At 51.1% G+C, this 27,876-nt stretch overlaps 1 protein-coding gene and 1 long non-coding RNA gene across 3 annotated transcripts; one reads left to right on the forward strand and one right to left on the reverse strand.

Annotated features, from left to right (window-relative positions):
• Positions 1 to 597: 597 nt before the first annotated feature.
• DCAKD (dephospho-CoA kinase domain containing) lies at positions 598 to 27,767 on the reverse strand. Of its 2 annotated transcripts, none has more exons than XM_049636290.1 (5): positions 27,714 to 27,767; positions 9,595 to 9,827; positions 8,752 to 8,955; positions 5,214 to 5,301; positions 598 to 1,857 (listed from the first exon to the last, which is right to left on the reverse strand). In XM_049636290.1, the coding sequence occupies exons 2-5, from the start codon at positions 9,704 to 9,706 to the stop codon at positions 1,566 to 1,568; spliced, it is 696 nt and encodes a 231-aa protein (XP_049492247.1). In that variant the 5' UTR covers positions 9,707 to 9,827; positions 27,714 to 27,767; the 3' UTR covers positions 598 to 1,565. The 2 variants fall into 2 exon arrangements, with proteins under 2 accessions (XP_049492247.1, XP_049492246.1); XM_049636289.1 differs by lacking the exon at positions 27,714 to 27,767 and adding an exon at positions 20,810 to 20,906.
• On the forward strand, positions 20,946 to 22,696 carry LOC125926651 (uncharacterized). Its single transcript, XR_007459125.1, has 3 exons — positions 20,946 to 21,217; positions 21,294 to 21,431; positions 22,278 to 22,696. It is a non-coding gene; the product is annotated as an uncharacterized LOC125926651 (long non-coding RNA).
• Positions 27,768 to 27,876: the final 109 nt, after the last annotated feature.

Raw genomic sequence — 27,876 nt, forward strand, 5'->3', positions numbered from 1 at the left:
GCTGTAAGGGGTCCGTGCCTTATTCTCCTTTTCCTCCTCTTGCCAGGTCCCACAGAACTGGGTCCTATCCTGCCCTGCCACCCCTACCCCCCCGCCCCACTCCCACACAACCAGACACCTCCTTGCTGAGTCTTTCTTTGCCCCTCGGGGGTGTGTGGTGACTTAATGAGCTGGCCTCCGAGGTATAAGCAGCTCTGGGAAAGGGGGCACTAAATATGGCCACCACAGCATTTGCATTTGTCACACTCATTTGTGGCCTTAATAGGCTGCTGGCCGCAGGATCAGCACCTCAGCAGGTCTGCCAGCTCCGGCAAGAGAGAGCTGAAGTGTGTGCTGGTCTAATTGGTCAGGGAAGGAAGATGAAGCGAGCGAGTGGGAGGCCGGCCCCAGCACCTCCACCCACCTCCCACAGGGCACGCCTGGGCCTAGAGGGAATCCTCCCGGGGCCCCACGAGAAGTCAGAGGGCTACCGGAGAGGTGGAGAGGTGAGGGACCCAGGCCTCAGTGTGGGAGGAGACCAAGCGTAACCCCTTGGTCACAGCCACATCGGGAACCTGTCAGTCCACGGTGCTAGAGGAAAAACAGTAGCGCAGGGCATTTCAGATCAACACTTTATTAAGCACCCACGGCAAGTCAGGTTCTGCGCCAGAAACACAGAGATGAACAGTCCCTACCCTCTAGGGGCTTACAGTCTAGTAGGAGAGACCACCCAGCTTTTGGCGGATTACAGTTCTGTGGATTAAAGTAAAACACGGAGGAGGGGAGAGAAGGAGGCTATCCCAGAGCACCTGACCCAGCCTGGGGCTTCAGATGGTGCTTGAGCTGGGAGTTAACCCACTGCAGAGAAACAAAAGGTATTCTAGGTAAGGGAACAGCACAGAGAAGGCACAGGGGCAAGAAACGGCCTGCTGCGTGTGGGCTACCAAGAGTTCAGGGCAAAGAGGACACGGAGTGGGAGGCAGACTGGTGGCAGGTGGTGAGCAGGTGTGGGGAATGCGGGAGAAACGCCAAGGTGGGGCAGTGGGTCATCCCCCGAGGGGCCCAGCTACAGCATTACCTACGAGGGAGTTCTCACTGCATCCCGGCCCGGGGCTTCAACCTAGAGAATCCTGTCCGAAGGTGGCAGCCGTTGGTCCAAAATTATTTCCCTGCTCCACGTGGCAGGTTTCGGTCATGATGGGGCATGTGCTTGGAGAGGGTTCAGGCCCCAGGGAACCTCCCAGCTTAAACACTGCCGATGGCCACACAGAGAGTGCTTCTCACCCGCATCCCCAAGAAATTGACACAGTTTCCCACCATCGCTTTCACGCCCCATCACGGATACCATTCGTGGTTCCAGAGGGAGGGGCCCGAGGGAAGGTGAGGAGGAGTATCTACTGACAGAGGGTTGTTTCTCTGCCTCAGACAGGATGCACTCCAAAGAAGGGTCGGCCCAGTGCAGGGCTCAGCCCAGATTCAGAGGGCGTGTGTGCTGAGGGGCTAGGGAGGAAACAGGATGCAGTTGTTACCTGCTTCAGCCTCTGAGGAGATCAAGGCCTGGGGCCTCCTGCGCTGGGAGTGCCCAGCTAGGGGGAGGGCAGGAGGTAGCGGGCGAGCAGGTAGAGGAGGCCCGCAATGCCGGCTAGACCTGTCAGGACCCCCAGCCTCAGTGGCAGGTACTCCAGGGAGCGCTCCAGCTCAGCATGCAGGAGGATCACCTGGCGTTTGGTGACGCTCCACTCCCCCGAGTTGTCTAGGACGTGGTGGGCCATGCGGGCCTTGTCTTTCAGGGGCAGCTGGGCCTTGATCCGGGCCTCCGCGTCCTCGCGGTTCAGGTGGTTCCGCCGCATCAGCCGCGCCAGCTGTGTGTCCCGGTCACTAAGAACAAGGCAGGAGGGCTGCTCAGGCATTGTAGGCCCCAGCGTCCCTCCCGCTGGCGAGTGACAGGGGCGGGCAGCCCCTTCCCTCAACCCTCTTTCGGGCCCACAGTCAGGGAGGGGGGCTACCCCCGCCTCACCTCACTCTCTGAGGACCCCGGCAGCATGGCGGGCTACCTGAGCCCCTTGGCGTAAACAGCAGGGGGAAGGGCTGCAGCAGCTGTTCTCTGCCATCTGGGGTCCTGCTGCCTTGCCACTAGGCCTGAGATTTCCCAGTTGTAAGACGGGAAGATCTGGTCATCTGGCATCAGCTACATCCTGGATCCCTGGACGGGTGACCTTTACTGAAAGGCCTGTGCCCGCCAGCCGACCGCTTCCTATAGTTCCCCTGGGGCTTGGGCCTGCCGCATCCCAAATAGCTTCCCGAGCCACCGCAAAGACCCCTCTCCTTGCTTCACCACCCTCACCCCTTCACATTTAGAGCCGAGGTGGTGGCTGCTGTGCTCGATGCCAGTGACAGAGTGGGACAGGCAAGCCCCAAGGTGCTTCCCCTTAGAGCAAGGACTTGAGAGCTGGATCTGGTCCTTGGGACAGCGCTAGGCACCGCAGATTAAGCCAACCACCACCCAGTCGCCTAGCTCCAAAAAAAAATTCAAAGAAAATAAAATGAAAAAAAAAAAAAGAAAGAAAGAAAGAAAAAAAGGGCCGCCTGGCTGGCTCAGTCAGTACAGCATGCAACTCTTGATCTTGAGGTTGTAAGTTCGTGCCCCGCAATGGGTGTATAGATTACTTAAAATCAAATAAAATCTCAAACAAACCAACCAAAGGAAATTCAAAGAGTATGTCTTTCGCCCCCTCTGATATTACCACCTAGGTCCTTCCTCGGGAAACTCCCATCTTGCCTTTGGCTACACAGGAACCACCAGGCTATCCCGTGGGGTCATCTCGAACCCCTCTCTAGCTCTATGGCTGCCCGAGCCCCTCGGTGAGAACAAGAGGGGGTGGGCTGCTGCAGCTGTTCTCTGCCATCTGGGGTCTCTCCGCTTTGCCACTAGGCCTGGGTTCTCCCAGTCGTAAGATGAGAGGATTTGGTCACTACGGTTTGGTCTCCACTTAGGTGTGGCCTAGACCAGAGGCCCTCCTGGGATGTGTCTTCCGTGGACAGACACAACCTGAACACCAGTTAATTCCAATGCCACTCAGAACAGAAGGCTCCAGAACGTCGTTTCTGGCTGGCCAATGAGAGAAGACCTTGTAGAAAGATGGCATCTATACTGGCCTTAAAAATAAATAGGACTTCTCATCATTTCCTTTGTTATGGGAACAGCATCCTCTCAGGGTCGTGGGGCCGACCCCTGTGTGGTTAAGAACAAGGACTGGATCTTAGGGACACTGCAAATCTGGGGCTGCGGAAATCTGGGTGAAAGCATGGAGGGGGCTCGGGGCCACCTGTGAGGGCACATCCTTAGAAGGTGTGGGCCTAGAGCAGAGGGCTTCCTGGAATGGGAAGGCAGGGCTCCCAGACAGCCCTTCCTGGGGCTCAGACACAGCCCCATATGGTTAGTTTAAGGAATGACGCTATTTATGGTAATAAGATTTTTACCCAAACACTTACTCCTTAGTTGGCAAATTCCTCAAAAATGTGAATAATCATGTTTCAGTATAATCACACTTTGGTAAATGCCCCATATTATTTCAAAGGCACCAGGGATAGTCGGATAGTTCAACGAATCCATGAGGGGATCTTTAGTTTTGTAAAGTGTAAATCTCTTTTATGAAAAGTGAATAATCACTCATTCACATGTCTCCAGCCTCTCTCAAACAGCACTCGGGATTCCAGCAAAGGTTCCTCTGGCTGATGAGCGGCCCTGAAGGATCTGTAGAACAGGCTGAATCTAGGGGCGCCCGGTTGGCTCTGTCAGTTAAGCATCTGACTCTTGATTTCAGCTCAGGTCATGATCTCACAGTTCATGAGTTTGAGCCCCACATGGGGCTCTGTGCTGGCAGTGCAGAGCTCGCTTGGGATTCTCTCCTGTCTCTCCCTCTGCCTCTACCCCACTTGCTCTCTCTTTCAACATAAATAAACAACAACAACAACAACAACAAAAAACAGGCTACCACAGCTCTCTCTGCTCTTAGTGAACAGACAAAGCTGGAAGGAAAGTGCGGCGAGAGAAAGGTGACAGGGCAGGCGTGGGTCTTCTCGTGACTGCAGATACGACCAGTGTTCTCACCTCCACTGGAAGATTCCCCCACCCTTTTCTGATCCCTTGGCGCAAAGTTCCAATTGTATTAAGACCCCAAGGCAAAGTCTTCATAGAGCGTACTTGGCCTCAGTTGACGGTCTTTCACAAACAGGGCCTAAAGAACCCAGAGAAGCTGCAGGTTTACAGGGGAGATGTGGGCCAGCGGGGGAGCTATGAGGAAGCCTGAGTCCCTACACTGGGCTCAGCAGAGTCAGACTGGGCTTTAAGTGGCAGCCTCGGTGGGCAGCTGCGGGGGAGGGCAGGGTTATGCTTAGGGCATGAGCACTCCGGGCCCCACCTCCCGTGTGCTAGGAGCCTCCCACGCACCAGTCTCTGGAGAGCCACCCTGTGCCCAAAATACCCACAGAGCCAAGTGCCCACCTCTGTGTCTGTTGTACTTGTGGGTGGCATCCAGGAAGCTTCTGGGAGGCAGAGACACCCTGCAGCCTCATCTACTCTCACCCCACTGGGACTGTGACTCATTTTCTCTGACAGTCTGATCTGGCTCTGTTTGCCAAACCTAGATTCTGGTTTGCTTCGTGTCCTGAGGGATTCTGAGAACAAAGCTCCTTCCTTAGTTGGACTCTGACAGATCCCTCCCGGCAACCGTCCATTCACAGGCGCTGCCAATGGGTGACCCTGGACACCCCCTCAAGTAGCTTCCCCCTCAGGTTTTCTCTCCTATAACTCAGAAGCATCAACTCCTGCTCTGGACACCTCATGCTGAAAGGTAAATTGAGTGAAGTAATAAATGTGGGAGCTGTCTGAAAATTGAGAAATGCTAGAGGAGGGAAAAGGGATCCAGTGACTAACAACACGGTAGCTCAGGGCATCGGGGCCGAAGTGCCCCCAATGGCCAGCAGGGGGAGCCCTTCCCAAGCAACTAGGGAAACCTGGGGGCCTTCACTTCCCACGCCTACCTGGGGCATATCTGGGTCAGGCGCAGAAGTGGTACCTACAGTCTCTGGACACAATCGCCCAAACCCCCAGTGCCTCCCGGTCGCCCAGTGGAGTAAGGGCAAAGCGATGTGGGCCATTTCTCAGGTACACGCTGTACTCCGGGGGCCCACCTTTCCAGCCTTGGTCAGGCCTGGCCCTGACACACACTCACCAGTACACGACCACTGTGTGCTTCATGTACTTGAGCAGCTTCTTGGTCTCAAACAGCAGGGGGATATCCAGAATCACATAGCGATATCCTGGGGAGAAGCCAGGAAACCCACAGTTTAATTTTGCAAACAAACACTGTGTTAGGCTAGGGAGTAGAGGTGAAGCCATTGGCCCCTACCATTGAGAGCTCTCTAGCAAAGGGGAGACCTTGCAAGGATAGGCATAACCTGAATGCTGGCCGGTTCTGATGCCATCCGTAACAGAATGCTACAGGGCCAATCCTGACCAGATGAGCAGAGAAGACCTTGCAGGAGGGATGGCGTTTATACTGGTCCTGAAAACCAGGTGGGACTTCTGGTACTTGAACATGAGTTTCCTGAGGTGAGGGTTCCAGGAATGGGGGGAACCAGCAAAGCGCGCGGAGCAGCGAGGTTCTGCTTCTCTGGCCGTAGAGGCCTCGCACGATGGGCGACGAAGCTGGTGAGGTGGTCAGGGGAGGCACAGAGGGTTGAGTTCGCCTTGACCTTGAACCTAAAGAGTTGTTATTTGTGAGCAAGGAAATGACACAGCCAGAGTTGGAGGAGACTGGGGAGTTTCCAGGAGGAACCTGGCCCTTTCTGCCCTATGTCACCCATCTTTGCTAAAAAAAAAAAACCAAAAAAACCCCAAAAAAACAAACAAACCAAAGTGCGGCTCTCTGTTAAAGAAGAGTCCTGTATGGCTCTCTCCACCAACTCTTCATAAAAGGCTCATCTGCGGGCAGCAGTAGTAGCCCCAAAAGGAAAGAGGCTGCTTCTTGGCACAAGAGGCGGCCTCCAGCCAGGGATGGCCGAGGCTGGTCTGGAGGTGGTGGGTGGTTATGACTAATAAAATATAACTTGCTCCAGTGAGGGAAAGGGCACTGGCTGGCCCTCCCAGTACGAGCCAAGGCCAGTCAAGACCCACAGTGAGAGGGCGGGTGCCCAGGCTGCCCACACAAACACCATGAGCTGCACACTCCCAGTTCCCTTCGGGCCAGCGTCCCCTGTGTATGTGCAAAACGCTGGCGGGGGACTGGGAGCAGTGAGAGAAAGGGATGGGCGCTGCCTCTGCCCACAGACACCCGCCTGGCTGGGATGGCCTCCCGCCACAAACACTTCCAACCAGAGCCAGACACACATCACACCGGTTTCGGGGGGGTCGTGGGGAAACCGGCACTCTGGGTGACGCAGGGAACAGGGGTGAGGACCCAAGCTGCTGGCTTTCCTGCTCCCCACGATCTGCTGCTCAGGAAGCCCAAGAAAAACCTTCAGCTGAACGAGGGGGTTAGGAGAGTGGGCTCCGATGACACGCCTGGGTTTGCAGCCCCCCACTTTCCCATGTGACTTTGGGCCCCTTCACAAACCTCATCTGTGAGTGAAGGCCACGTCCCTCACAGGAAGGTGGTAAGGACCAAGCGAGCGAAGGCATGTAAGCCACTTGGCGCCTCCTCACCCAGACGTTCCCCAAGTGCTCCGTAAATGATGGTTATTATTACCACCATTCCCTGGAAGAAGGGGGGCCGTTCAATGCCCCCGTTCCCCTCCCAGCTCAGAACAGGAGCCAAGACCAGACCCTCTCTGGGCCTCTTATCTCCCTTTCCTGCTCCGCCTCACCTCCTCTCTCCCCCCCACTGTCCTTTCTCCTCGGGCCCCTCTCGGGAGCTCAGCTCGTGGCCAGCTCTTTGGTTCACCGGCAAAGGGCTATTCAGCTGTCACATCCCTCCTGCTTGATAAGCTCTGCAAACTATCCTGACTCTATTAAGACATCCGTCTGCCTACACAGAGACCTCCCCAACAGCTGGTGATCTTATCTGACGTTTGATTATACCAACTTTGACAGTTGTATTTGTTATACTCATCAGGGAAAAACTGGGACTGTGGAAGCCACAGCTGTCGTCCCCATTTTTCACCTTATCGAGCTGAAAAGAGCTTTCTAGCTTTTATTTAAGTGGTGGTGGTTGGGGAGAGGGGAGGCTGGGTGGATGACACAGCAGGGGAACTTTGGAGCGGGTGACATTATCCGATGCTTAATTTCAGAAGGGGAGAGCCGCTGTGGCCTCAAAGCCCTGCAGATGTACTTGCAACTGGCCAGGGAGCGAATGCGAAAGGGCAGGACTGAAAGGCAGAAGGCTTCGCTCCTGGGTGGGGGACAGGAGGGGTCCTGGCGCAGACACAAGAGGCAGGACAAAGGCAGAAAGAGTCCAGAGACGCTCCTTGAGGGAAGAGAGAGGGAGGGGGGCCTGCGGCAAGGGGCGAGATGCAGAGCAAGCCGGTCCAGCAGGGAGAATGTCTGGAGCCTATCCCTGCCCTGGCCCGAGCAGGGGAAGAGGGATGGGGGCGGGGGAGGTCAACGTCATGGATGCCTGTCATCTCTTTCCTTCTGAAGGGAGGTACGGGCCAGAGGAATGTGGAACCTCTCCCAACCCTACATAAGAACTTGATGCCTGAGAGAATAAAATAAGGCGTTTGGCCAAGATCATAGTGCAAAAGCCAGGAGAAAACCTAGAAGGCTGCCCCATGCCCTCTAAGAAGGGAAATCTCTGCATCATGATTGATGATGGGGAGACAAACAGCCAGGCCTTCCATTCTGATGCCCGGGCAGGCAGACACATCTGCCAAAGGCTGGTGGGCAGATCTACAGGGCCCCTCGGCCAACTTTCCCGCCCGATCTCATGCCACTGCTCTCTGCTCCTCCACTGCTGGTGACTGACCCCATCCTGCATGATATCAGGTCACCCCTGCCCAACACTGTCCTATAGAACAGGGCTGGCACCGTGGCTATAGCATGGGAAAGGCTGACAGCCTCTACTAGAAGTTTCTGGCCAACTGAGCACAGACTCTGGCTTTTCACTCTCCTTTCTTTCAGTCCTGGCACATGTCAGGCTAACTCTCTCCACTGAGCCCTAGCCCCAAAGGATTATCCTCTGCTTAGAACCCCCCCCACCCTGCACCCGCCCTGGCCATCTGGGACCCTCCCCAGTGTCCAGTCTGTAAGCTTTCCCAGGCAGCTCGACCAGCACCAAATCTGACTTTGACCGTGGTTTATACTGTGTGGTGATCGACAGTCACTCATGTGGACTCGGTTCCCCTAACAGTTTCTCAAGGTTGGCATTATTAGCCTCACTGTGGAGAGGATGGGCTGGCTCACTCAACAAAGTCACACAGTTAGACGCTGTGAGACCAGGACTTAAACTCCAGTCTCCAGACTCCATTATTCGTCAGCTGGTATTACTCCCATCCCTGCCAGAAAAATCAACTTACTTCCTGGGGATCGCGGCTCAAAAGCCTCAAGTGTCTCTTCTCATTCAATTGTCAACCTCTTTAAATGCTGAGGGACATGTGCACCTTTCCTCGGGGGTTGGCACAGGGCTCTGCGTGGAGGGTGCAAAGGAACAGTGTGAACTTGGCAGCCAGGACAGCCAGCGCCTCTGTCCCTGGCCAGACTTTCTGCAGCGGAGGAGGGCCCTGGCCCTGGAAGGAGAGGGCTCTGCCGCACCTGTCCCAGGCCCTGGCTCTTACCTCGGAGGAAGTACTTGAAGGTCTCCTTCATCATTTCCTTGCGGATCTCAGGGTGGGTGATGGTGTTGAGTAGATGCCGCCGGTCGGGCTGGTTGAAGATCAGGTCCCCTAGGACCTTGCGATCGATGTTACCATTCTCCAGCAAGACCTCGGTGCCGAAGGCCTCCACGATGCGCCGGTGGGCGGGGTATCCTGGCTGGACAACTGTGGCGTGAGGAGGGGGCTGGGTCACTCTCCAGAGCCTCCAGGCTAGCCAGAGGCCCCCGAATGACTAGGGGCAAAATGATGGGGGAACCCAGGGGTGCCTCTTTCAGTTGGACAGAAAACGAGAGGAGGGAAAGCAGTTAAGGAAGAGAGCAGAGTGCGCAGAACCCCTCACGTTGGTCACAAGGTGAGGTGAAGGAGGGGGGAGAGGAAATGGAGCGGGGAGAGGGGAAGTGAGGGGCAGGGAGCAGGAAATCAGACCAGGCCTGAAGGAGAAGGCTGCCCCCTCCTCCGAGGCCTTGAAAGGGCTTATAAAAAGGTGAGACAGCGGTGCCTGGGTGGCTCAGTCGGCTCAACGTCCCAACTTCAGCTCAGGTCATGATCTCACAGTTGGTGAGTTCGAGCCCTGTGTCGGGCTCTGTACTGACAGCAGGCCTGGAGCCTGCTTCGGATTCTGTGCCCCTGTCTCTCTCTGCCCCTCCCCCACTCATGCTCTGTCTCTCTCAAAAATAAACAAACATTAAAAAAACCTTTTTTTAAAATAAATAAATAAAAAGGTGAAACAAAGATGAGACAAGATGGCAGAAAGGGGCGCAGGGGAGTTGCTGTGCACATCCCACCCACCACCTTCCAACTCACCGTGCCGGGCGATGACGTCAACATCAACCACCGCACAACCCAGCTGCTGGAACACCTGGATCACCGAGCTCTTGCCTGAGGCGATGCCCCCTGTCAGGCCCACCAGGAACATCTTCCCAGGAAAGAGGAGGCCAGCGAGAATGCAGAGCCGGGAGGCGGGGAATTACCGGAGTAGGGCACGCTTGGCTGCCTGGGATGGCCCGCCCCAGGAACACCAGAACGACCTGCCCTGCCTGTGGACGACACCAGGCCTGATAAGTGTCATGCCCGAATGACCCGGGGAGAGGGAGGCACAGGAAGGGAAGGGAGACGCAGCCTGCCCACGCAGAGTGTGGAGTTCTGAGCTTGGGGAACTCTGGATCCGTCCGAAGATGGAAAATTCTCTCAGGACAGGCCTCCAGTAGTCTTTAGAAAACACTCATAAACAAGGCAAACCAACACGGTATAAATTTAGCAATCAAAATGCCGAGTAGGCAGAACAAGGTCAGGTGCTGCGACGCAGAGTGCTTTCTGGAGGCGGCGGTACCCGCTATAGGCGAACTTCCCCTAAGAAGGGCACACCTGTCCCTCCGTGGTGAACCCAAGGCACTTTCCAGATGCCCACAGAGCTCCCCTGTCTCTGGCCACTTTATAGTCTGGGACACTGAGGCTCACAGGGAAGAATGTCCTCCCCCCCCCCCCCCCCCCCCACCCCCCAGCACCAACACTAAGACGGTCTAGGTGGCTAGTTTAGACAGAAGAATCCTCCCGCTTCAACCAACAAGTGGCCCAGACGGGAGAGCTCAGCGGAAGCAGTGGCTGGTGGTGATTAGGCCTGAGGTTTAGAGGAGTATGGATCTTGCCCAGGAGGAATGTGAGGGAAGGATGACAGGCTGCGGGAGAGAACGTGGCGTTGGAATCTGCGGCTCTCTCAGACTGAGCAGCAGCAGCATAGAGGAGGTGAGGCCCAGTTCCTCCACTTACAATGCTGTGCAACCCTGGACAGGTCGCCTGTCTCTCGGAACCTCAGTTTTCTCGTCCGTAACATGGGGGTGATGGAACCTATCTCATAAGGCTCTTTGCAGACTGAGAAAATGCCTACAAAGCCCTTCACGCAGTAAGTGTCCCGTAAAGGAAGTGAGGACGGGAGGCAGGCGCTGAAGTCACACCGCGAGGCACAGAGACTAAAAGACGTTCGTGAAGTTACGTCCCCATTCTTGCAACCTCAGACTATCTCCCAAGAGACTTTTTTTTGGTAAATGTTTATTTATTTTTGAGATTGAGAGAGAGACAGAGAGCGAGGAGCACGAGCTGGGGAGGGACAGAGAGAGGGAGACAGAAGATCCGAGGCGGGCCCTGTGCTGACAACAGACAGCCCAATGCAAGGGCTCAACCAAACCGCGAGATCATGACCTGAGTCAAAGTCGAATACTCAACCGGCTGTTCCACCCTGGCACCGCTCACAAAAGACTGTTTTCTTTTTTAAATTTTTTTTTCAACGTTTTTTATTTATTTTTGGGACAGAGAGAGACAGAGCATGAACGGGGGAGGGGCAGAGAGAGAGGGAGACACAGAATCGGAAACAGGCTCCAGGCTCCGAGCCATCAGCCCAGAGCCTGACGCGGGGCCCGAACTCACGGACCGCGAGATCGTGACCTGGCTGAAGTCGGACGCTTAACCGACTGCGCCACCCAGGCGCCCCACAAAAGACTGTTTTCAAGTCATGTTGCATTTTGGGGAGTAAATGGGGTTACCGTGTCTTGGAGTCTGCTCCCAGGTTAGAAGAAATTAAAGTGAAGGCCAGGTCTCTCCCACCCTTCCCTGAGCATCAAATCACTTCTCTAGGACCTTGAAATCTGTCATGGGTTTTGCTGGTTTTTTTTTTTTTTTTTAATATAAAACGGCAGATTTACTGTCCTAATTACACTTTGCTTGAGCTTATACCGAAATGAGTTTGCCTCCCCTGAGGACACACCAAGTGACAGGGGGAGGCAGCTGCTTGGATGTGGGTGGTGGGGGGACCAGCCCAGAAGTTTAAATCTGCCCAGGCTCGTCCTCCCAGGGCAGCCAGGGGCGGAGAGAGGAAAATACCCACTAGAGTCGTCATCCAAATGGAGAGATCTAACTCAATTATTAAACGGTTTACGAAGCAGCGCTCCTCAATCTGGGACTGGCGTCGCCCCCAGGTGGTCTCCCTCCAGCTTACACAAAGAAGACTTAAGGACAGGGTTCAGTTGTCAAAAAAAATTTTTTTTTGTTCACTCAGCTGAAGCTGCGAAATGGAAAACCCAGCAACAGCATTGTAATCCCAGCTCTGTGCTGTTGTCCCTAAAGCCGCGAGCTTGCTTCTCCTCTGCAGAAGGCCGGTCTGAAAGCACGGGAATGGGACCTGAGGACAGGTGGTGGCTGAGGGACAGCGTAAAGGCCAAAAACCCACTGGCCTCTGGCCCCTCATTGCTGCAAGCAAGCCTCTGTCACCTGGTCATCCAACTTTGCCAGACGTGGCTGAAGGGGCCCCAAGGAGCATGGGACCCCAACTCCTGCCCTTTCACGGGACCAGGACCCCTCCCGAGACACACCGAATCATAATCTCTAGCGATCGAGGGGCGCCCGGGTGGCTCAGTGGTTGAATGTCTGACTCTTGGTTTTGGCCCCGGTCACGGTCTCACGGTTCGTTGCGTTCGAGCCCCACATCGGGCTCCAGGCTGACAGCAAGGAGCCTGCTTAGGATTCTCTCTCTCCCTCCCTCTCTGCCCCTCCTCCACTTGTGCATGCAGGCTCTCTCTCTCTCTCAAAATAGATAAATAAACTTAAAAAAAAAAAAAAAAAGAATCTCTAGCAATGGAGCTGCCTTGGCAGTTCTGTGTCACAGGCTTGGGATCGACTCTAACTCTTCATTAAGGACCAGAGAGGGGAAGGGACTTACCCAGGGCCACAGCTATTAATGGAGCCCTGAATAGAATTCAGGCCTCCCACCTCTGAGTCTAGATTCCTACCTTAACGTACTCAGGGAATGAAAGTTTAATTTATCTTTAGACTTAGACAAAAGAAGGACAGTGAATCTGGCTCTAAGCGGATCGGTTCAGAACCAAAGCAAGATGATTTCTAGATGATCGTATTGGTGCTCTCCCTCTGCAGGATAGGCGTGAGGTCTTATGGACAGCAACCAGAGCACAGATGGAAATTCCAGGCTCAGCTCTGTCCCAGACTCCTGGGGCAACCTAATGAATCTCTTCCTTTCTCTGTGCCTCGGATGACCATCTGTGGAAACAGACCAACAGCTGCTTGGCCTCTGTCAGGAAGGCCAAGGGGATGAAGGAGCACATGCCCTGGGAGGCCGTGGGCCCCTGGCTGAAAGGGGCCGGACAAATACCAGCTGTTCCCGTCCAGTAAGCTCCTCCATAACTCATTCCTTCACCAAGCGCTGACTGAGCACCTCTGCGCTTTGCAGCTCCGCGCCGGGGACTCTCAGGTGACCAAAGGAAAACTTAGGTCTTGCCTCTCAGGAAAACTGGAGGGGGAGACAGTAACAAATGAAACCAGCCAAGGAGAACACAGCACCAGCAGGTGAGCCAGAGTCGTCGTGTGGTACGCCCCCTGGGCCTGGGTGCGTGCATGTGCGTGCGCACGCGTCTGAGTGTGGCAGTGAGCACCCCTCCAGGCTTAGCCAGGAGGAAAAGAAGGCTGAGGTTTCGACTGCCTCTGAGTCCCACCCAGACCTGTCTGGTAGCTCCTCCCCAGGCACCCAGCGACAAGTGACCACCTCTTTAACCCGTGTTCCTGACCCTCTCCCTGCTCTGGCTCAAAAGTCCTTCTCCAGAATCCACTTATTTCCCCTCATTCCACTGCCATTTTACACGCAGGCAGTGAGAACCTCACAGCAACTCCTAAACCTGGTCCTGATCTGAATCCCCTGTGAAACTTCAGAAAAGGGACAGAAACCCAGGCTCTACCCTAGCGTCCCAGCCAGCTGGGCACCAGAACCGCTGCTAAAATGGAAGGTTGTAGACTGGAAATCGAGAAGCCTGGGTCCCAGCCCCTCGGCACTCTGCCATAAAGCTGTGTGACTGCAATAAGCCTTCTAATCAGCCTGGCCCAGGGTGGTTAAGTGCTCCATAAATAACAAATAGCTCATCCCCCAAATGTCTGCCCCTGCCCTATCCTGTCTCCAAACCTGTAAGTAAGGGGCCGATGCTAACAGGGCATCAGCCCCAGGGGAGGCTGTGAGGCACACTGGGGCTCTCTTCCTCCCTTCTGTGGTTCAGCACTTCCCAGAGCAGTCCATAGATGCTCGCCCTGGGTGACCAGTGATTGACAAGACCGCTGGTGGCCCGGGAATCCTCCTCCTCAATACCAAAAGCTGTTCCCAGAGCTGGCTTGGCTGGAAGAGGAAGGACGACCCCAAGTCCCATGGTAACAGAGAAAAGCTAATGCCCAGTACAAGAGACATGGAAGCTGGATTCTGGGAAGTAATCCCAGTCCTGAATTCATGAGCAAGGCAGGACTCCAACCCCAGGGGAGCCACAACCAAATCCTTTCTTCTCCCTCATTCTCCCTGTCAGGGGAAAGACGGCAGGGTATAAAGGAAAGGGTAGGGACTTGAGTCACAGAGGCTGGGTCTGCAGCCTGTGAAGTGAGGATCAAATTCTATTGTGCTCTGTAAATGGGGGAGGGGTCCCTTTCATTGAGGTTCCCCAAACCTGCCTTTCATTTTTTACCTCTTGGGCCCCAACAGCCTAGAGAAGATGAAGAAAAAAACATTGAAGGAGGAATAGTCTTGGGGCGCCTGGCTGGATCAGTCAGTGGAGCATGTGACTCTTGGTCTCGGGGTTGTGGGTTCGAGCCCTACATTGGGTATAAAGAATAGTTAAAAATAAAATCTTTAAAAAAAAAAAAGTCTCTCTTGGAATCTTCTCTGGCAGTGTTTCTTAGGGAAAAATGAGAGTGGGCTGCTGGCTTCTCCATGGGCCTCTAGACAAAAAACCCCATGGCCCTGGGTTGCCAGTCCTACTTCTGACTCCACTGGCCCCACCCTATGAACCTAAGTCCCATCACCCTGTGCCCAGACCTCTGCAGTGGCCTCTTGACTTGACTCTCCAGTCCCCTGCCTAGCTTCTCCCAAGACAGCCAGGGTCATGGCTTAAAGTGGACTTCTGATCACGTCACTTAAAACCTTCACTGCTTTTGGGACGCTTGAGTGGCTCAGCTGGTTAAGCGTCCAACTCTTGATTTTGGCTCAGGTCATGATCTCACGGTTGTGGGATGAAGCGCCACACTGGGCTCCGTGCTGACAGTGCCGAGCCTGCTTAGGATTTTCTCTCCCTCCCTCTCTCTGCCCCTCCCCAACTCGTGCTCGCTAGCTCTCTCGAAATAAATAAACTTAAAAACAAACAAGCAAAACCCCTTCACTGCCTTCTTCCCTCGCCTCCTAGCCCGCCCCCCTTTGACCTCTCTGCCCCCCATCAAGGAACTTGTTGCACGCCCGCCTTCTGCCCCCGAATGCACAGTCTCTTTCCCACCTCACAGCCTCCATGTGCAACACTGTTGCCCCTGCCACCACCAGTAGTGCCCCGGGCACCACTCAAAGCAAGAGTAGAGTGCCTGCCCCCTCCAAGCAAAGCCTCCACGCTACCGCGGGAGGAGCGGGTGTAAATAATCCGCTCACAATGTGTGTGGTGAGGTTAGCGGGGAGCATATCCAGAGCGATGGGGGTCGCTGTCTTCAGTCAGGACCACGGAGGTCAAAGCGAGGACCTGAAAGCAGTGAGAGGGCACACCACAGTTCCACTCAGAGCAGCCTTGTCCACCTGCCGACTCAGATCAGGCCCCCGACCTCTCTCTGCGCCATTCTTTTCCTTCCCTGTACCCATCGTGTTTGTATGACCGTTTTCAACGTGTTAGATAAAATAAGCTCCACGAGGCCACCCACCATGTCGTTTGTACCCCTCTGTCCCCGGCATCTAGCATAGTGTCTGCTGTCTATCCATCATGTACCAGGTGAGTAATACTGCTCAAGTTACTCGAGCATTCTTTGACTCAGTTTCTTCACCTGTAAAATGGAGCTAATGGCACCCACCCTGAGTACCTGTGAAGAGTAGAAGAGGTCATACATGTAAAGTGCTTACAACGGTGCCAGCACTCACCCATGCTCCCTATTAGTTATGAGAAAGTGTATGAAAAGTCTTTGTAGAATGAATGGCTGGATGATTCCATGGAAAAAATACTTGGGGTTGCATTCTCCTGTCAGTGGCAAGGGGGAGGCTAGAATCAATCTCCCAGCCTGCTCCCTTTTCCATCAGAATATGCTGCTTGAGGCTAGTAAATCCCTCCTGGGGGGTAAAAAAAAGGAAATAAACAAAACACCCAATGGGTTAAACAGAATAAGAAACTGATACTTGAATGGACACTCTTTTTTTCCTCCCTTGGGAGAGCTCAGGACTTAAGTTGGAAGCAAGTTCTGTGTCTTTGTGTGTCCCAATCAACAGCCCCAACCTGCTGGTGCTGGGGCCAGGACCTGGCTCCCTCATTAGCTTGCAGCTTCCTTTCCTCCTCCTCCTGCAGCCTCCCAGGATTTAACACTGGGCATGCCTGACCTGCCAGACACTTCTTCGAATCGCTTTCCAAAAGGGATGTATCCATTTTGCTTCAATGATCAATATAATCATTCATGAAAACGAGTCATTCCCCGCCTTGGGACCCAATTATTTTCTCATGGAACCAGAGGTTGCAAAAATATATTGTTTTCCAGTTAACTAGTAAGTGCTATTTTTATCTATGGTTTCCCCACTCCTAATCTTTCATTATTGGTGAGAGGCTGCTGTTTAAACCTGAGTCCAAGTTCTCGTCTGCTAGGCCTATTAAGTCACTACCTCCTCCAAGCTGCCAATTACCTGGAGGGAGCCACAAGAGAAGGTATTGGCGGTAAGTCCTCCTCAACCTTCTCCTCTGCCAACACCAAGGGAAGGGGAGGGAACAGGTCACTCTTCTCGAGCACTCTCCAAGCACAAACCATCAGTCCAGGGAGCTTTTATGTGTGGGCAGGGAGACTGTTTGCACTGGACCACTATGCTGGTGCTTATGCAGAAAAAGGATCACAGGGAAGACCAACTCTCACGGGCTTCAGAGTCATGGGGGCCTCAGCTGGGGTCTCAGCCCTGTCCCTTAACTAGCTGTGTGGCCTCGGGCAACTTCAGCATTGTGGGCTTACTTCCTTGCATATAAAACGTGATTAATAATGACTACTCATGGGTTTTATCAGGATTAAATGATGTAACGTATGTCACAGTCACCTCATCTTCCCCAGCGTGTGTGACACATCAGTCATTGCAATCGACTCCACCTGCACCCTTTTGGTTGCTCAGGCCAAAAATTTTCGTGTCCTCCTGGCTCCTCGCTCACAATCTTCATCCCGCTCACTAGCGCCCCCTGCTGGCCGTGCCCACCCTGCACCTGCACAACCCAGCTAGACACCACAGGGTCCATCCACTGGCCTTGTGCTCCTGGATTACTGCAGTAGTCTCAAAGAAATTCTCTTATTGTCACCTTTGCTCCTCAACTTTTGTCTATTCACAATATAGTATCTAGTGTGAATCTTTAACAATGCAAGTCCGGGGACGCTGGGTGGCTCAGTCGGTTAAGCGTCCGACTTTGGCTCAAGTCATGATCTTGTAGTTTGTGAGTTCCAGCCCCTCGTCGGGTCTGTGCTGACAGCTCAGAGCCTGGAGCCTGCTTCAGATTCTGTGTCTCCTTCTCTCTCTGCCCTTCCCCTGCTCACGCTCTCTCTCTCTCAAAAATAAATAAACATCAAAAAAATGTTTTTAATCCAAGTCCAATAATTTCACCCCTCTGCTCAAAACCCTCCAATGGTTCCTCTCTCACTTAGAGCACCAGCCAAGTCTTCATAGGGTTCTACAGGGGCTTCCGGATGGCCATGGGCATCTCTCCCGACACGTCCTACCACTCCCCTCCTGATCTCAGCCCTCCAGACACACTGGCCACCTTGCTGTTCCTTGACTATGTCGAGCACACTCCCACCTTGGGCCCTTGGACATATTGTTCCCTCCAGATGGAAAGCTCTTCCCCCAGAGGGCTGCATGGCTTACTTCCCTCCTCACCCTATCAGAGACTGTCCTGAATAGCACCCTCATTTCACTCTCTAGTCTCCTCACCATTCCACTTTTCTTCACAGCAGCTATCAACTTAGCACCACCCAACATGTTATGTATCTTCATGTTCATTTCTTGTAATCTGCCTCTACCCAGAATCTGGGCACTACTGTATCCAAGGTGCTGAAAACAGGGCCTGACAAGTAGAAGACCCTCAAAAAGTATCTGTTGAATGAACACATAAAGCACAGCAGGAAAATGTCCAGCTCATAGGTGAGCAGGAACTCAACATTAACTATTTTAAAGTAAGAGCATACCTGTTTCAGAAAGCCCACTATGGGAATCACAAAATCTTTTCCACATCACTTCCCACCCCTACGTTTCTGGGCTAACAACTTCTTGGGCTCACAGATGAGGAAACTGAGGCAGAGAGTACATAGGAAGGCGAGGTTTCCAGCAGGCAGGAAGTAGAGTATAAGAGTAGCTGCCCACCATTTGAGCACCATCTACGTGCCAGGGACATCCCTCATCTTGTCTGTTCAACACAACAACCAGTAGGTTCTTTGGTTCTTTCCCATTCTAAAGGGGAAGAAATGGAAGTTAAAAAGAAGTTAGAAATTTGCCCATCAGAGTTCTAGGCGATCTTCACACTGGGGAATGAGAACCCCTGAGGCATGCATGAAGCTCTTCCAAGGGGCACAAAGGCACAGTTTAGGAGGAATAAATTTCCACCTCAATGCCCCCTGCCTCTTCCTCTGGAAGCAGACCAGCTCTGGAATGTCTTCATCCTCTCCCTTCCCAGGTCCCCCTTTCACCCTCCCCCATCTCCTAGGTTTCAAAGAAAGGCACAACTAGTCACCCATGCCAAATCTTGCAAAGGTGCACTATCCCTAGTGCAAAATTACCCTGGCACCATCCAGGAGCACTTTGAAACATCAGTATTCACGCGGATATGTGCCTGCCCATAGTCACAACATAAATCTTCCTGCTGAGTCAGGTGGTTTCCAAATCTTTGCCGTCAATAGAGTTAAAGGAGGACCTAAAAGAACTGTCTGCCGGCAGGTCATTAATAACTGATTTCAATGACAGCTCACTGTGATATTTTGGCCTATAACTCAGAGGGTGTTCAAAGAATTAAGTAATATTACCACAACAAAATGCCTTCAAGTCCTGCATATTTATTTACATGAACAGACTTCTTCAGTGCTTACGGCCATGAATAAAATCTCTGCTCATTCTAGCAAATATACATGGATGCACACATGAACTTTACAAAGTTCTACTCAGCTTATTAAGAGAAGCATTTCAAATAAAACTTAGGTTTTTGACAATTGATCAAAACCAGTTTTGATCGACTGTGTATTTTATAACTATAAAAACTCAAGTCAAAAGAAATTGTTTAATATTATGACCACAAGACAATTTTCAAAACTGTTTTAATTTTAATATTTTTTGTTGTTTGTTGCAGAGATGTAGGACGACAAACCAAAGGCTTTCAAAATCTATCATACGAGAAAAAAATTCTGTGGAGGAAATTAGGTGGAAATATAAGTTCAAGGAAGAAAAATAACAATGTAAAATTTCAAAGGTTAATTAAAAACTGGTTTGTATATATTTTTTTTTCCCCAGAGGATATGGGAAATCAAATCACTATGGTATTGAGATTCCACTGCACAGGTTTAAATGCCTGGTGTAACAGTTTTATTTTTAAAGTGTCAATATTTACAATTAACCAGAAATCATATCCTTTGCAACTACTGAAACTTTCAGAGAAAAATTTTAGTTATCTGAAAATGTGCCAGTGGGTAGTTTCCAAAACAAACCAAAAGTTCACTGCTTGCCTGCCTTCAGTTATCAACCTTAATCTTTTCTCCTAAGGCAAGGCACCAAGAAAGGATCTGAACCCTTTAAACATATTACCCAGGAGGACAGGTTCAGACCTTGCACAAGACATAAGAGAATCCGGTGGGAACTTAGGGCCCTGCTCAAAGAAAACCACCCCAACCAGCCAGTCTACTTTGTATTCATCAGCCAGAGTTCTAACATTTTGCCTTTCCCAAGACCTAGGTCTGCACCCAGCCAAATCCATCTGATTTATTTAGGTAAAATCAGCCATCACCACCCCTCAACAAAGGAAGGAAGGAAGGAAGGAAGGAAGGAAGGAAGGAAGGAAGGAAGGAAAGAAAGAAAGAAAGAAAGAAAGAGAAGGGAGGGAGGAAAGAAGGAAACAAGACGCTGAAAACCCGTATCCAAGGCTTCTATTTTTCCTCATCTTTAAAATTAGGATTTAATGTCAAGATTCATTCGGGTGATAATTTTCCCATAACTAAGAGAGGAAGAAAACTTCATAAGCTAACTCAATGACAAAGGTCTCCACTGGGAACTAGGCGTAGAAAGAAAAACAGGAAGCCAGGCCACCCTCTTTACAAGTGAATGAGTGGGAATCCACCATGCCACCCAGGCCTGGTGTGCGGGTGAGGGGAATCTTCCCAAAACTTTATACCCAGTCCAGCCTCCCGCAGAAAAGGAAAGTGGAAGTGATCACTCAGCAAAACAGCAGCTACCCAGCAAAGCACTTTCATTCCGCCCGCTCCCAGATGAGCAAACTGGCAGTCGGAACGCTACTCGAGTTCACATAACTGGAAGGGGCAGAGGCTGGATTCAAAAATCAAACAGGCCTGACCACAAGTTCTGAAGTGTAGCGACTTTGGACTGAACCTGCGTTTGAAACCACAACCTCTGCCACAATTTTAGTTGTAAACCTTTCTTCATCGCCACAGATGTAAACAGCACCCTGTTTAGTACGGTTGTTGCCAAGGCAACGAGTCATGGATGCAGAAGTGCTTGATCCAGGGGCTGCTACACAGTACGTGCTCAACAAACTGTTGCCAAGGCTTGGGGGGGGGGGGGGGAAGGCGCGTACTGTCTGCCCCTTCGCGCAGCACGCCCGGGGGGCCTGGGGCGGTGCTTCTGAGCGCCCAGAGCCAGGCCCGGCGCCGGGACAAGTCTCGGGGGGTGGACTCAGCTCTCTGAGCCGGAAAGAACAAACCAGCCCCGGGGCGCCACCGTCCCGCCCACCCACTCCCCGGGGCACGGCCGTTTCCACCCCACCCCGCGCGGCGCGCTACGTACCCGAGGCCTCTGACCCGGCCTGGGCCGCCGTCGCTCGCCCAATCTCAGAGGGGCTTACTGGGTGGCTCCCGGCGGGCAGGCGGGGCCTCGGGAGGGCGCGCACGTGGACCGGACGTCCGGCCGGCGGAAGGGGGTGGGCGGGTCTGGAGAGGGGTAGGCGGGGAAGTCGCACAGTCCGGGAGTGCTGGGCCGGGTGGGAACCTTAGGGTTACTGTTCTGTTGGAGCCAGAGTCCTCCCAAGCCGAGGAAAATAACCCCGAAAGTACTAGTTCCAAAGTCAGGCCTTGGCAGTCACTAGCTGCGCAACCTCTGGCAATGGCTGCGGCAGTTAACTGAGCACCTCCAAACTTCAGCCTCCTTAAGAGCCCTCTAGAGGCCTTAGCGCGTTGAATTTTCACAATCCTTGAGGTGGGTACTGTCATCATCCCCATTTCACACAAGAGGAAACTGATTTTTATAGGTTAATCCATTTGCTTTCTTACAGTGTCAGTTGGTTGCAGAGCTCATTCTGTACAAACAAGCCTAGCAAGTCACTTACTCGACTAAAGTATAATGATCGCTGCTATACTTGTTGAAAGCATTTGGAAATACATAAAAACATCTAATGGTGCCTCACATATCGGTGGGTCCTTAATTACCCTGCTTCCTTTCCCTCTCTCTAAACTGTACCTCTACTCTCTGCTTCCTTTAAAGTAGGAATCTTGTCTATTTCCACCACCAATAAATATCCCCAAGCGCCTAGAACCGTGCCCAGCACAGTAGGAATCTGACACATTGAAGAATGAAGTAATTCAACATTTTTCTATGACTACTCCAGTCTCTGACACCCTTCTCCCTAATGTCACCATCACCTAATAAATAGGATTGTATCTCATGATCAAAGGGCCCATTTGGTTCAAACACCAATCCAGTGTTTGAAATCTCCTCCACATCATCTCTGGGGTCTATACTTAGCCATGTCCAGTGTCAGGGAACTGTCTTTCAAGGTAACTTCATGATGTCTTTGAAGTCCAGTCCTGACACTGAAACTTTTTCCTTAGGTAATACAATATCTCCCCTTGTTCTAGTCCATGGGGTCAGGCAGAACAATTCTAATTCCTATTCCATAGGGCCAGATCTAATGGCCCTGTTCCCTTCCTGAACCAAACAATTTACAGATACCCTGGCTTTGTGGTTCTCAACTTTTCCCCTACTCCCGACACATCCGAGGACTACACAGACTCCCATCATTAATTATGGCTGCCATGGCAATGATAGGGATAGGACTATGCCTTCACTCTTTCAAATTATCAAGTTCTTCCTGGAGCATGTTGCTAGGAACCCCTTATAGATGATCCTGCTTTTCCCAGATACTGCCTTACAGTATTGTGATCTATTGGCATACAGGCCAGGGGCTTGTCTTTTAAGTAGGCATCCTTGTGGTTCAATGGGCCAATGGTAGCTTCATCTCTGCTCTTCATCTCTGCAGAGATGAGCCCCCAGGAAAAGTTGAAGGATGCTGCAGGGGCTTCAACTCGGGCACAATCTTGAAACTGAAGCTCTACCTTGGCTGTTGGGAGGTGATGCCATCAACGATTTTTTTTCAGCTCAAGCACATATCCTCCTTTATTCAGGATGGCAATAATAAAGTGGCTCTAGCTGCTTACACGGTCTCACTTCATCCTGACAATGACCTGTATCTCCGTCACCTCTGTGTCCTTGGCATTAAGCATGATGCATGGAATATAGTACCACTTCAAGTTGTTTGATGAACAACCCTCTGAGTCCAAGAGAGATGACTCCTTTGACTCCTGGGTCTTTGACTCTTGGTTCTTGAAATTAAACTACTTTCTGTATGTTTATTTTAAATAAATATTAATATGCAATTAAATTTATACCATACCTTACAAATACCATTAATATTTATTCTTTATTAAACAGCTTAAAAAAAAAACTCTCATAGGTTGTCACCAGCTGCAAGATAAAAGTCCAAACTTCTTAGCCTGAAACTTAAGGCCTTCTGTGACCTGGCCCCTGGGGACCCCCTCTCGACATATGTCCTACTGTATGTTCTCCATTGAGAAAAATCCAGGAGGAAAGTGATTTAGTTATTGCACCAGACTTCATGTTAAAACACCAGATGCAAGTCTGAATTCCTACTAAGTAGCAGTGAAACTTTGGACAAATCCTTGAACTTCTTGTTCTCTCATTGTAAAACTGGAATAACAACTGCCCTACTCATTGCACAGCATCAAACAAGACCGTTGATGATAGGGATCAAAGGAAATAGTGTGCTAGTACATTCTGTGAGCAATAAAGCACCATCCAAACACAATAGGTCACCATACTGTGTGTTCCTGTTCTCTGCCCTTTACTTGTAATGTTTCCACACCTGAAGCTCTTATCCCTTCCTTCTCACCACTCATACATTAAGTAATGCAACAAATATTAATTGAGGGCCTACTCCATGCTGGCCCAAGGGATATAGAGGTGAGGAAAATCCAATGCATTCTCTCCCTTCGTGGAACAGTGTCCTGTTCCAGGGGGAACCACAGGGAAATGGTTGCAAACTGTGCAACCACACAAACAGAAGTAAAACTGCAGCTGTGATTCCAGCTCAAGGGTGGATCCACACAGCCCCCAGAAATTATAATGGAGGATCCAGCACTCAAGTTGCCTCCAAGGCCAAGCTCAAAGTCTGCCTTCTCCAGGAAGCCTTTTCTAGCAATGCTACTCCAGAGACCTGCACCCCTGCCCCACCCCAAACTTCAGTTAACTTATCTATCCAACTCATTTAATCATACCCAGTCAGGCCTTGTTATTTTGTTTTCAAATTGCACCTGCTTTTCCCAATCTCACTGTAAGTGTCTTCTGGGCAGGGAATGACTGCTACTCTTAAGTCCCACAGATTTAAGCCACGGAAGGCTGGATCCACTGTGTTCCAGGCCCATGTGTCAGGGGCTGTCATAGGAAGGAAGGGTACCCTTCCTAAAAGTGAGCTCCAGAGGAGCCGGGAAGCTACCAAAGACCATCTCCCTGTCCCTTATTCGTGACTGAGCCCACCAGCTCTGTTCTTCAGAGGAGAAGCACTCCCTTCCCTAGGACAGCCAGGCTGCTGCCTAGTATGATCTTTCTCCAATAAAAGTTCGATCCTCTCTGTCTCCCCAGCTAAAAATCTTTTAGTGGTGGGGCGCCTGGGTGGCTCAGTCAGTTGAGCATCTGACTTTAGCTCAGGTCACGATCTCACGGTTCCTGAGTTTGAGCCCTGCATTGGGCTCAGTAGTGTCAGTACAGAGGCTGCTTCGGAGCCTCTGTCCCCTCTCTCTCTGCCCCTCCCCCTTCTCTCGAAAAAGAATAAACATTAAAAAAAATCTTTCAGCAGCTTCCTAAAGTCTTCAGGATAAAGCCCAACCCCCTCAGTATGGCATCCATGTCCCTTCCTGTTTCCACCTCCTGACTGCCTCTCCAGTCTCAACCTCCAAAATGCTCATAGCATTCTTGCTGCAGTGCCTCAGAAGCACCCCGGTCTCAGGCAGCTGGACTCCCTCTGCCCCTGCCCTTCCCGTTTATCTGTGTCTCCTTTGAAAACTCAGCTCAGTGGTCTTTTGGGTCCAGAACCCCTTTCCCCAGTTTAAGGGTCCCTCCAGGCTCCTGCTACATCTGGTGTTCCCACTGTCTTACACTGAGCCATAACTGTCAGTCTGTAATAGCTGCCAACTTGTAGAGTGAACCCAGGAGAGGGACTGTGTTGTTCTATGCCTGACTCTCTAGTTCCTGCCATGGAACTCACAGGTGGTGAGCGCTCTGAGGTGTTGAATAAATGAACCACAACCTGGCTCAGGCTCTCCTAGGCCCATTAGAAGAAACGGATCTCTGGTAGGCTGGGAGCACAGCAAGGGCCTCGATCTGTGACGGACATCATGAGAAAATTGGTTATCACAGGACATGCTGACTTCCCGGGAAGGGAAATCATTTATTAGGTATTGACTGTCTTAGACCCTTTAGTGTTTTCTCAGCATTGTCTCATTTTATAGGTAAGGACACTGAGACTCAGGGAGGTTGTAAGTGACTTACCTAAAGTCACTCATTAGGCAGAAGCAGCGCCAGGATTTAGAGCCCAGGGAGTCTGAAGCCTGTTCTCTTAATCACTATATTCTATGGTCTCCAGTAATAACTGTGAAGGGATAACGGGGGTATCCACAGTAGGAGTAAATTCCAGAATTTGTGGTGTTTCATAGGCACATTCTTCAGCCACCCTTTGGGCCCTGCTGCACCCCACTGCCTTTGTATAATGCTTCTGCCCAAATGGGGAGGATAGGAAGAGCCAGCACAGCTAGATGGGAGAAGCCTGCTATTTTAATCTGACGAGGCACTCAGGAAGCTGGGAATGTTTACCTTGGAATAAAGAATTTTAGGGAACCAGGCATTAATTGAAGAACACGTAACAAAATTATCTAGAGGGACACAGGATTGCATGCTTCCACATAATTTCATAAGGCAGAACTTGGCCAAGTTTCCACCATGAGAGTTGTCTGAAAGTGGAAGGCTCAAAATAGGAGCAAATAGGAGAGCTCTTGGAATCCCAAGAAATGACCCACAGACCCAATTTAGGACACTCCACCCTGCACTGCTCTTAGTGATCATTCTATTCCAATGTGACTAAAAAAATCACACGTGGCAATATTCAGTTTTAAGTGGTCATTTTTAAAAAGTATCACATGTACTCAATTTCTTTTTTTTATTAAAAAAAATTTTTAATGTTTATTTTTGAGAGAGAGTGAGAGAGAGTGTGCGGGCGAGCGGGGTAGGGGCAGAGAGCAACGGAGACACAGAATCCGAAGCAGGCTCCAGGCTCTGAGCTGTTAGCATGGAGCCCGACGCGGGGCTGGAACTCACGAATCACAAGATCATGACCTGAGCTGAAGTCAGACGCTTGACCAACTGAGCCACCCAGGCGCCCCTCAATTTCTTTTCAAAAACGTAACATTTAAATTTTATTATGGAGAAATAATGGACCCTACAAAATCTAAGTGAGGACTCTAACTAAAGATCCTGAGAGAGAGGAAATAAATGCATTTCAGGTGCTCTCAAATTCTGAAATTCTCAGAGGTGCTGGATTCCAGAACTTTGGACTGGTATTTGCATTCTGAGCGTGGACAATCCCATTGCCTGTCTACCTCCCAGGAAAGCTCTCCACCGAACAAAATCTGCTCAGTTTGCAGTAAAATATAAGGCAGTGTCTTTCTTAAGCTTTGAACTATAAGAATGGCAGGGTCCACAGTGGACCCTATAATCACTCTTCCTTGGTCATGTTTTATTAGCTTTCGTTCAACCTCTGCATATCTGTGAGAAAAGAAAATACAGGATTGGGAATTAGAATACTAGATTTGGGTTCTGTTTCTGCCACTAGGTCTCACTGTGATGTGATATACATACACACACACACACACGCACACACACACACATATATATTTTTTTGGCAAGCCCAATTTTCTTAAAGTCCCCTTCCCTACCTCCTTTACAAGATCACATGAGTTAAAATAGATGAAACACTTAGACGTTAAGTCCATCTAACACATGTAAGGCTTCGTTATTACAATCTTTGACCTCCTCCTCTGGCCTGCAGCTGCGTACAAGACATCATATTGACAGCAGTCTTAGTCCTGGAGAGATGAGTGTGGGTGACAACTCTCAGTCTGAGCAGGTGTCTTTCCCTTCTAAAGTCAGATATAAATGAGGAGATTATCTGTTGTTTTGGATCATATTCACTTCTGCTCTTGCCACTGAGAAAAATGAAGAACTGACAATATTTATCTCTCTTTTGTCTGGTTTCCCTGAGTGAGATGGGAAGTGTTTCTTCCCACTTCATCCCTCTTTCCATGTTGAAGAGTTTCCCAAAGGCAAAGATCATTTTTTTTTTTTTTTTTTTTTTGGTCATGGAACCCTCTGATGATAAGAACATGTCCTTCCCCTACAACCCACAATCCAACCTGCACGGGTGATCTCTAGAAATGGGAATCATATCTTTGGGCCCTGGCCTCAAGGTTCAGGTGCAATTACTCAGTCACAGGGGTGAGACCCAAGGGATTGAAGCATTCAGTTCAGTCAATGCTAAAAATAGATTAAGATGTTACAACTACTTTCTTTCTTTTTTTTTTTTTTTATGTTTATTTATTTCTGAGACAGAGAGAGAGCATGAGCGGGGGAGGGGCGAGAGAGGGAGACACAGAATCGGAAGCAGGCTCCAGGCTCTGAGCTCGAGCTGTCAGCACAGAGCCGGACACGGGGCTCGAACTCACAGTCGCTCAACCGACTGAGCCACCCAGGCGCCCCCAAATGTTACAACTACTTTCTAATAACTGTATCAGACAATGGGACTTTTGCAGTGGTAAAGAATTCAGAGGGCCTAAGGGCAGACAGATCCAAATTTGTATACTGATTTTGCCACTTATTTGCTATGGGATTGTTTACCATTTACCAACCAATCTGGGCTACATTTCTTCCTCTGTGCCAAAGGGAGATAATAGTACAATGCACATTCTAGGCTTGATGACAGGATTACATGTGATGTACGAAAAGCCTTAAATACAGACTCTGGCATGTAAGGGCTCATTAGAGAGTAGAGGTGGAGAATGAAAGGGCTACAGTGTAAGCTTCGTGGAGACCAGTACCTGGAGGCCAAGAGGCGGCAAAGCTTGACGGAGCAGTCAGGTTTCCTGACTCAGGATCAGTGTTCCGCATACCACAATCCACCACTTCTCAAGGGGTCTTGAACTACCAACGACCAGGGGACGCCCAAAATCAAGAGTGAAGAAAGGCAGCCAGGAGCCAACCTGGCTTCTTAAAGCAAAGGCTCTCCAAGAAGGCCTGACGCATTCAGGTTCCCGGTGGGTAGCACCCACAGGGCTCAGTCCTTACTACTCACCCGGGAATGATAACGGTCCTTAACGGCAACCAATAACGGCTCACCTGTGGTCCAGGCACTAGCAAGGGCAAGCTGAGGTCAAACCTTGGATTTTGGCGCCTCATCCCGAAACCCTACGCCTGCATCGAACTACAATTCCCAGCATACCACGCGGCCGCCCCGT

Source organism: Panthera uncia, chromosome E1, assembly GCF_023721935.1.
Source record: "Panthera uncia isolate 11264 chromosome E1, Puncia_PCG_1.0, whole genome shotgun sequence".
Classification (NCBI taxonomy): Eukaryota; Metazoa; Chordata; class Mammalia; order Carnivora; family Felidae; genus Panthera; species Panthera uncia.